This window comes from Sinocyclocheilus rhinocerous, unplaced genomic scaffold, assembly GCF_001515625.1.
Source record: "Sinocyclocheilus rhinocerous isolate Xijiao unplaced genomic scaffold, SAMN03320098_v1.1 scaffold116, whole genome shotgun sequence".
NCBI lineage: Eukaryota > Metazoa > Chordata > Actinopteri > Cypriniformes > Cyprinidae > Sinocyclocheilus > Sinocyclocheilus rhinocerous.
In genome coordinates, this window is record NW_015649590.1 from 101,115 (window position 1) to 111,249 (window position 10,135).

At 40.2% G+C, this 10,135-nt stretch overlaps 1 protein-coding gene across 1 annotated transcript in view; it reads left to right on the forward strand.

Annotated features, from left to right (window-relative positions):
* The window catches only part of tmem117 (transmembrane protein 117), a 64,754-nt gene extending 55,164 nt beyond the window's left edge, over positions 1 to 9,590 (forward strand). Inside the window, exons 7-8 of the mRNA XM_016515730.1 lie at positions 3,570 to 3,699; positions 8,603 to 9,590. Coding sequence (XP_016371216.1) covers positions 3,570 to 3,699; positions 8,603 to 9,243 — 771 coding nt within the window. The 3' untranslated portion in view covers positions 9,244 to 9,590. The remainder of the gene's footprint in view (positions 1 to 3,569; positions 3,700 to 8,602) is intronic.
* Positions 9,591 to 10,135: the final 545 nt, after the last annotated feature.

Here is a 10,135-nt window from a genome sequence, read left to right on the forward strand (position 1 = left end):
AAACACTCACACACACATGCATAAACACTCACAAACACATGCATAAACACACTCACAAACACATGCATAAACACTCACAAATACAAACACACTCGCAAACACATGCATAAACACACTCATAAACACTCACAAACACATGCATAAACACACTCATAAACACTCACAAACACATGCATAAACACACTCATAAACACTCACAAACACATGCATAAACACACTCATAAACACTCACAAACACATGCATAAACACACTCATAAACACTCACAAACACATGCATAAACACACTCATAAACACTCACAAACACATGCATAAACACACTCATAAACACTCACAAACACATGCATAAACACACTCATAAACACTCACAAACACATGCATAAACACACTCATAAACACTCACAAACACATGCATAAACACACGCATAAACACACTCACAAACACAATCACACTCACAAACACATGCATAAACACTCACAGACACACGCACACACATGCACGCATAAACACACACATGCACAAACACTCTCAAGCAAACAAACACACTAACACACACACATGCACAAACACTCACAAACAAACTCACGCACTAACAAACAAACACACACATACACTCAAGCAAACAAACACATTAACACACACACATGCACAAACACTCACAAACAAACTCACGCACTAACAAACAAACACACACATACACTCAAGCAAACAAACACATTAACACACACACATGCACAAACACTCACAAACAAACTCACGCACTAACAAAGAAACACACACATACACACAAGCAAACAAACACATGCACAAAACGAATGCACACACAAACAAACACAAGCACAGACACACACATGCACAAACACTCACAAAAACACAAACACACAAGCAAACAAACACATGCACAAAACGAATGCACACACAAACAAACACAAGCACAAACACTCACAAAAACAAACAAATACACACACATGCACAAACAAACAAACACACTCACAAACAAACACATGCTCAAACACAAACAAATGCACAAACGCGCATATATGCACATATATGCAATCACACACATGCACACAAACAGTTGTTAAGGTGTTTTGGGTAGTTGTCAGGATGTTGCTATACAGAGCTGATGAAGTATTTTGATTCAGTTGCTATGCAGTTGCTAGGGTGATTTGTTTAGATGCCTGGACCTAGTTATTTGCTAATTATAGTTATTTTATGTGTTACTATGCAGTTGCACAAAACAATGTTACAATGCACAAAAATCTGTTGTATTTCCTGTACAGTAGCTTATTTTATGTATTCTTCAAACAGGTTTGCCCTTTAGACCAGGGATGGGCAGTATTTATGATACATGTATTTCAAATACATATTTCGTAGTTTGCCCAGACTTGTTGCTGCACTATTAATGTGTATGTGTCCTCTATACGTCTATGGCTCTCAATAGATTCAGTGGTTGGAGTTGGGTTAATACTCATTGACAAGTTCTGTTGCTACTTTCTGATTACTTTCTGGCTGCATTTAAAATCAAAACATATTGATCATTTAATAATAGTTGAAATGCTAAAATGTTTGTTTTCAACTTCCAAATAGATGTCCAATGATTGATAAATAAATATTTTATTTCTGATTATTGTACCCTAATTGAAGTAGCTGTTTAGTAGGATCATGATTTTGCATACCATTGCACAAATGACTGCCTGACACATAATATATTATTATATTTATGATTAACATTCAAATGATTAATTAGTTAGAAACTTGTTGCTATGAATTCAGGTGCCATCAGTTGTCTTCTTATGAATGACTTGTTTGTCATTGAGTCAACTGTTGGTTACTTTAAAACTAACCTTCATCTGGGTGATCACAGGGATATGTGAATATTTGATCTGTTAACTGGTTGCATAGGTCAGATTTATTGCATGACTCGGGCAGAGAAAAGCTGTTGCTATATCAAACATTGTTTGCGAAGAAATTTCATGCTCCCTTGTAAAAGTTTTTTTTAGAATTGTTAAAATACAGTAGTTTATTTTGATACATGGTGTGGCTGCTGTATTTTGTAGTTTATTTTGATACACTTAAAATTAAGGTATTTGGTATTTTATTTTAAAATACATTTTGATGTATCTTTGCCCATCCCTGACTGTATTTATATAAAAACATGTTCAACAGGTATATATATACATTTTTTGTTTTAAATTAGACAAGAATGATACCACTGCAAAAAAAAAAAAAAAATACTTACTAATAGACTTAAAAATGACTTACTTAAAGAAAAATGTTTACTAATTAAATAGCAGTAAGAGATAGTGGAGTAAGATATGCCAGTGTTAAGTGTTAAGCCACCCTGTGTACCTTCTAAACTGTGCACAATTTTTGTTGTGATGTTATTTAGTAAGTCATTATCATATTTAGTTGTTGAGCTGTGGAGAGGCAATGCTGACTGAGTTCCAGCGTCAAGTACAAGTCGTCAATTGCCTGCACGAAGTGGCTCTAACAGTGAAGGTGCTCTACCAAGACAGAACGGATCTTCCATCAACAGATAAAGTTCAAACAACTGTGTCCTGAGTATTTTGTCTTATATGTAGTACATACATCTACATTATCATGTATGTGTGTCAGCTCCTCAGAAGCTGCAGGAGTTACTGGAGGAGTGCAATTTACCCTCTGACTTTCAGGTGCCTTTTGATCCCCGTGTCAGAGCAGGAAGTATCATATAGTGAGTTGATATACTTATATATAAGCTGGTTGATATAGTATTTATATATAAACTGATTCGAACCAAACTTAACCAAAAGAATTAGTCCTTAACGAACATAAATTCTGTAATTATTTATTCACCCTCATGTCATTCTAAACCTGTATAACACGAAATAAGACACTTTGAAATTTTGTTTCTTGGACCTCATTGACTTTTACTGTTTCAATGAAACATGCTTCAAAATATATGCTTTTGCGTGTGGCAGAAGAAAGCAAGTCATAGAGGTTTAGAATAACATGAGGTTCAGCAAATGATGGTAACTTTGTCATTTTGGGTGAATTATCCCCATAACTCAAACTGTTTTTCACACAGCTAAAAGACTGTAAAGTGATGGCCTCTAAAGAAAAAGCCACTCTGGCTTGAGTTCTCTTGCGTACAGTCAGAAGCTCCAGCCTCTCCTCCTGTCGGCATCATCTTTAAACATGGAGATGACCTCCGACGAGATATATCCAGCTGCAGACCCGCAGCACCAGCAGTTTCAGAACCGCAGTCATAGAACCGCAGCCACAGAACCGGAAGTGAGGGGCGGAGTTATTGACAACAAGAGAGCACGGTGAGTAGTCTGTAATGTTTTGTATTTTGTAGTTTATTTTGATACACTTCAAATTATGGTATTTGGTATTTTATTGTAAAATAGCCTACATTTTGATGTATCTTTGCCCAACCCTGCTTCAGACATACTTCATCCCACCCTCTGAAGTGTGTGCATACAGTAGCTCTGTGAGGTTTGATGTCCTACTGTAACTCCTGAAGGGTTTATTCATTCATTGTGTGTTCACTTACACATGTTTATTGGATCTTCCTCTTCCAGGACTGGGAGTTTCCTCACTTCATGGGCGATCTGGACATGAACCTCCCGGGTCTTTCCACCACGCAGCTGAAGATCAAACTGCCCGTCTGCAAGCGCATCTTTAAGGATGAGTACCACATCCACATCACGGGTAAATACACACACTTGTGCTTTAAGTAGGGCACGACAGCAAATACACCGTGAGCACAATTATGCCGGTGAATCAAGCAGTATAGTGCTCTAAACTGTCGTTTGGGACAGGACGGATGAATTAATTCCTTTCCCAAAGGGACACGCTGTCAGAATATTAGCTTGTTAGATACATCTCTTTATAATGATGTGTTTGAAGGCAGCGTTGGTAATGCATACTAATTAGTATTTGCTCATCTGTAAACGTGCGTTTATATAATGGAGTCAGTAAATCTGACGGAAGTGTGCGAGCGAACCGCTTCGGTTTCTCTTTTTCCATCTCGCTGTGTTTTGCTCACTGTAGCGAGGCTCTTGATGGCCGTCTTGGGAATAGATGATCGCTCCCTGGAGTCTTGGGAAATGGCCTTCCTGCTCAACCGTTCATAAAAGTCTTTAACCTTATTGTTTGGCGTGGTGATTTAGCGTTTGAGAGTAACCCCGCATGAGTGCGTTAACAACAAAAGCCATTAGAAAGTGACTCCCAACTCAATTATTTCACTTTCTCAAGCAGCCGTCTGACTCGCAGATACTCTGGGATCAATTCCCAACATGCTGATCTTCTATTTTCCTTTTTTCTACATCAGGGAAATGGTTTAATGGTTGCTGTGCAGTTGCTAAGGTGTTTTGGGTAGTTGCCATTTGCCAAGGTGTTGCTATGCAGTTGCTGTGGTGTTTTGGGTGGTTGCCAGGTTGTTGCTATGCAGTTGCTAAGGTGTTTTGGGTAGTTGCCACTTGCCAGGGTGTTGCTATGCAGTTGCTGTGGTGTTTTGGGTGGTTGCCAGGTTGTTGCTATGCAGTTGCTAAGGTGTTTTGGGTAGTTGCCACTTGCCAGGGTGTTGCTATGCAGTTGCTGTGGTGTTTTGGGTGGTTGCCAGGTTGTTGCTATGCAGTTGCTAAGGTGTTTTGGGTAGTTGCCATGTGCCAAGGTGTTGCTATGCAGTTGCTGTGGTGTTTTGGGTGGTTGCCAGGTTGTTGCTATGCAGTTGCTAAGGTGTTTTGGGTAGTTGCCACTTGCCAAGGTGTTGCTATGCAGTTGCTGTGGTGTTTTGGGTGGTTGCCAGGTTGTTGCTATGCAGTTGCTAAGGTGTTTTGGGTAGTTGCCATGTGCCAAGGTGTTGCTATGCAGTTGCTGTGGTGTTTTGGGTGGTTGCCAGGTTGTTGCTATGCAGTTGCTAAAGTGTTTTGGGTAGTTGCCACTTGCCAGGATGTTGCTATGCAGTTGCTGTGGTGTTTTGGGTGGTTGCCAGGGTGTTGCTATGCAGTTGCTAGGGTGTTTTGGGTAGTTGCCAGGATGTTGCTATATAGAGTTGTTAAACTGTTTTGAGTATGCTGCTATGCAGTTGTTAAGGTGCTTTGAGTAATTGCCAGGATGTTGTAATTTAAGGTGTTTTGTGTAGTTGCCAGGGCGTTGCAATGCAGTTTCTAGGGTGTTTTGGGTAGTTGCCAGGATGTTGTAATTTAAGGTGTTCTGTGTTGTTGCCAGGGCATTGCTATGCAGTTGCTAGGGTGTGTTTGATTGTTGCCAGGATGTTGCTATATAGAGTTGTTAAAGTGTTTTGAGTATGTTGTTATATAGTTGCTAGGGTGTTTTGGGTAGTTGCTAGAATGTTATGTAGCTGTTAAGGTGTTGCTATGGACATTTGTTACAAGGATGTTGCTACATATGCAGTTGTTAAGGTGTTTTGATTAAATGGCAGCACATTGGTATTTAGTTGTTATGGTGTTTTGGGTAGTTGCCAGGGTGTTGCTATGCAGTTGCCAGGGTGTTGCTATACAGTTGCTGTGGTGTTTTGAGTTGCCAGGACGTCACTATGCAGTTGCTGTGGTGTTTTGGGTTGTTGCCAGGGTGTTGCTATGCAGTTGCTAGGGTGTTTTGGGTAGTTGCCAGGATGTTGCTGTATAGAGTTGTTAAACGGTTTTGAGTATATTGCTATGCAGTTGTTAAGGTGTTTTGAGTAATTGCCAGGATGTTGTAATTTAAGGTGTTTTGTGTAGTTGCCAGGGCGTTGCAATGCAGTTTCTAGGGTGATTTGGGTAGTTGCCAGGATGTTGTAATTTAGGGTGTTTTGTGTAGTTGCCAGGGCGTTGCAATGCAGTTGCTAGGGTTTTTTGGTAGTTGCCAGAATGTTATGTAGGCCTAGCTGTTAAAGTGTTGCTATGGACATTTGTTACCAGAACGTTGCTATGGAGTTGTTAAGGTGTTTTGATTAAATGCCAGCACGTTGTTATTTAGTTGCTAGGGTGTTTTGGGTAGTTGCCAGGATGTTGCTATGCAGTTGCTGTGGTGTTTTTGGTATTGGCCAGGTTGTTGCTATGCAGTTGTTGTCTTTTGATTAAATACCAGGACATTGCTATGCAGTTGCTGTGGTGTTTTTGGTATTGGCCAGGTACGTTGTTATGCAGTTGCTGTGGTGTTTTGGGTAGTTGCTAGGATGTTGCTATGCAGTTGCTGTGGTGTTGTGGGTTGCCAGTACATTGCTATGCAGTTGCTGTGGTGTTTTGGGTAGTTGCTAGGATGTTGCTATGCAGTTGCTGTGGTGTTTTAGGTAGTTGCCAGGGTGTTGCTATTCAGTTGCTGTGGTGTTGTGGGTTGCCAGTACATTGCTATGCAGATGCTTTGGTGTTTTGGGTAGTTGCCAGGACGTTGCTATGCAGTTGCTGTGGTGTTTTGGGTAGTTGCCAGGGTGTTGCTATGCAGTTGCTGTGGTGTTTTGGGTAGTTGCCAGGGTGTTGCTATGCAGTTGCTGTGGTGTTTTGGGTAGTTGCCAGGGTGTTGCTATGCAGTTGCTGTGGTGTTGTGGGTTGCCAGTACATTGCTATGCTGCCCAGGTCGGTTTATCAGATCTGTCTAAAGAAGCCATCAATCAGATGGCAAACCCTCCAGAACCTCCTTAAGCTGAGAGATATTTCCCTACCTCAACCTGTGAGAATCCAGAGGCCACTTACTAAACAGCTCTAGGACAGTCATAGAGTCGTAAAGTTTGAGAGTAATGGACCGCATTTACAGATGAATCCAAGCCAGCCATCGCAAGTGCTTCTTCAGGCAGAAATGTGGCGTGTGGTTGGACAGGAACACATTGAGATGATATCAGTGGTGTCCTGTGATGGCTTTTTTAATACATATCACTCAGTTCCGTTCTATATGATAAAATGTGCCTCGCTGTGACTTTTTCTATCTTCATTTGAACTAGGGTTTGCACAGACAAGTCCAAATAGTCAGTAAAGGAGTGCAAACCCAGCTAACAGGGAACATTTTTTTAAAAAGTTAAATAAATGTTAGGACAAAATGTTCTTAAAGTAATGTTTATGGAACATTCTTACAACTTTATTTAATATACATTCTCATAACACTGAGAGAAAAAGTTCTTAGAACAACTTTCTCAAAACATCCTTGTGGTCTTATTTGTACTTGATGAAGGTTCTAAGATGTTTTTGTAACCTTTAAATAATGTTGTAATCACAACAAGAAAACTGGGCATTTTTATGTTTTAGAATATTCAAAATAAATGGTCAAATAATGTTATATTTTGGGTGAAAATAAAGTTAGTAGAATGTTGTAAGAAATGTTTTTGTAACCTTTAATTAATATTTCAATCATGCAAAGAAAACTGCACATTTTTATGTTTTAGAATATTAAAAATAAACTTTCAAATAACATTACATTTAGGTAAAAATAAAGTTGGTAGAATGTTGTAAGAAACGTTTTTGTAACGTTACAATCACGACAAGAAAACTGGACAATTCAATGTTTTAGGAACATTTCAAAAAAAGTTCCCACAACATTTTTGTAACCTAACTTTTTGCCTGGGAACACACATAAATATGTCTTTCTCTGACATTTCTTATAGTCACTGATAAACAAGAGGCTCGCTGTAAAATTGTGTCTTAGTAACACGATCATGTGCAGCAGTTACCTCAAAAGTTACTGTCGATTCCAGTTTCAGTGACACGAAACACTAAAACGGCAAATTAAAATTCGGGGCTCTTTGTTTTTGACCTTGTGTGGCAGCCTGCTCTAAATGAGTTAAAAGAGGGAAAAGGAAGTGACAGATGAAAGGGATAGAGATGAATGTAGGCGTGGTGAAGACGGCGGCGTTTACAATACGAAATGGCACAATCAATTCAGGCCAAAATAAGCACGATTGATTTGGGACTGTAACAAAGGAAAGCAATATCTGGAGGGCTGCATGAGAGAGAACGAGCATGTTGTGTAGGAAGCAAGAAAATTGTGAAGACTTTGAGTTGTAAGGTAAATGACAGATGAAATCAATAACACAGTGTGGCTGAGCGTAAGACAGCGAGAGAGAAAGAGAGAGAGCAAGAGATAAACACCAGCAGCTGCAAAGCCATTAAACAAACAGCACTTTTTTTTAAACAATTTGCTGTTCAGCAATAAAGCAACAGTTTCTGAGTCTGTCCTGTTCAAAAGCTGTTTTTCACCTCACCGAGATCTGCATGACATTTACAAATGCAGAAATAATGCAGAACAAATTAGATTCTTACATTTTCTGAAGAATGTGTGAATGCTGCTGCATATGCAAAAAAAATACTGTGAAACTGGGGTGCTGTTGGTGGTTGCCAAGGTGTTGCTATGCAGTTTGTTGGGCGTTGTGGGTGGTTGCCTTGACATTTGCAAGGGTGTTGCTATGTAGTTGCTGTGGTGTTGTGGGTTGCCAGTACATTGCTATGCCGATGCTGTGGTGTTTTGGGTAGTTGCCAGGACGTTGCTATGCAGTTGCCGTGGTGTTTTGGGTAGTTGCCAGGATGTTGCTATACAGAGTTGCTAAAGTGTTTTGAGTATGTCTGAAATACACTGGGATAAATTCCAAACACACTGATCTTCCCCTTTTTTCTCCCTATCTCAGGGAAATGGTTTAATTACGGAATCATCTTCCTGGTCCTCATCCTGGACCTCAACATGTGGAAGAACCAGATCTTCTACAAGCCCTATGAATACGGTCAATACGTAGGTCCAGGAGAGAAGATCTACACTGTGGAGGATCCAGAGACGCTGCGCGACTTCAACCGCAGCACGCTGACCTGGGAGTGGCGCTCCACCAACATCGACCCGCGCACCAACCAGACGTACGTCCAGAGAGACATGTTCCTTCACAGCCGCTACGTGGGCGCCAGTCTGGATGTCAAATGCCTGGCGTTCATCCCGAGTCTGGCGGCCTTCGTGCTCTGCGGGTTCTTCATCTGGCTGTTCGGACGCTTCCAAGACAGCGAGACGTTCCCTGAGAATCAAGACAAGAGCTACGAGCGCATCAAGCGCAAGTCGCCGTCTGATCTGGGAGTCACGCCGGAGGAAGTGCACATCACCATGAGCGAGGCCTTGAAGAGGAGCGGGACACCCATGCTGCTTCTGGTGGACACTCATCATTTCGGGTCGTCAAACAACTCCATGTCGCCGTGTTCGAACGAAACCCAAGAGACCCAACCCAGTGTAGCCGTTGACAGCGACGCCCATGAGGACACAGCTGATGTCAAAAAACTGACCCCATGACCGTAACCAAAGGTCAAATCGGCTTTCTGAGATCCTTAGCGTTGTTTGATGTCCAACAGACTTCCAAAGTCGATTGCCGTTCAAAGTCCTCGGAAAACTATCACAGACTCTATCTTTGAAATTTGTATTTTTATATCAAGCGATCTTGCACTGCGCACCAACTTTCTGAACTTTTTCCACATTTTCAAGGACATTGGTCAATGATGCTGGATGTTTGACTTTTCTATCTCTTTTTTTATGTAGATACTCTTGTGCCTACATGGATGAAATGTTGTCCTCACAGTGAACGCATGGCATGATGGTCATGAAAATACTTGTAATGAACACCTAAATCTGTGCCTTCATTAAAAAACTTTGAAGGCAGTGCTGGGTAGATTATTTACAAATTGTAGTCTGTTACTGATTCCAAATGACATGACAAAAATTGTAGTTAGTAACGTAATCCATTACATTACACTTTTAGGTAATATAATCAGACTACTTTTAGATTACTTTTGATCTAACTTGTTTATCACATTGACTTAAATAGGATATTCTTGTACCATATTGAAATGAAAATACAAAGAGAAAGCAAATATAGTCCATTTGTTGTTATTAACAGCATGAAGTGCATTAAACATTACGCTACATCAAGGTTTCCCAAACTGGGCTTTGTGAAGGAACTGAAGGGGGGTTGTGCGTTTATTGAAAAGCTAATAATTAATTAAATCATTAAAATGTAAAATTAAAATAACAACAATTAAAATAAAACACTTACTAAAAACTTACCTGGATGTCATGTGACCATTAACTGACTTCAAAGGACAGTGAACATGCAAAAGTTCGTAAATACAGTGGTCAAATGCCGTCTTTGTGTGAAAGTCTAAACTGGAAGACTTTCTGATTGTATATA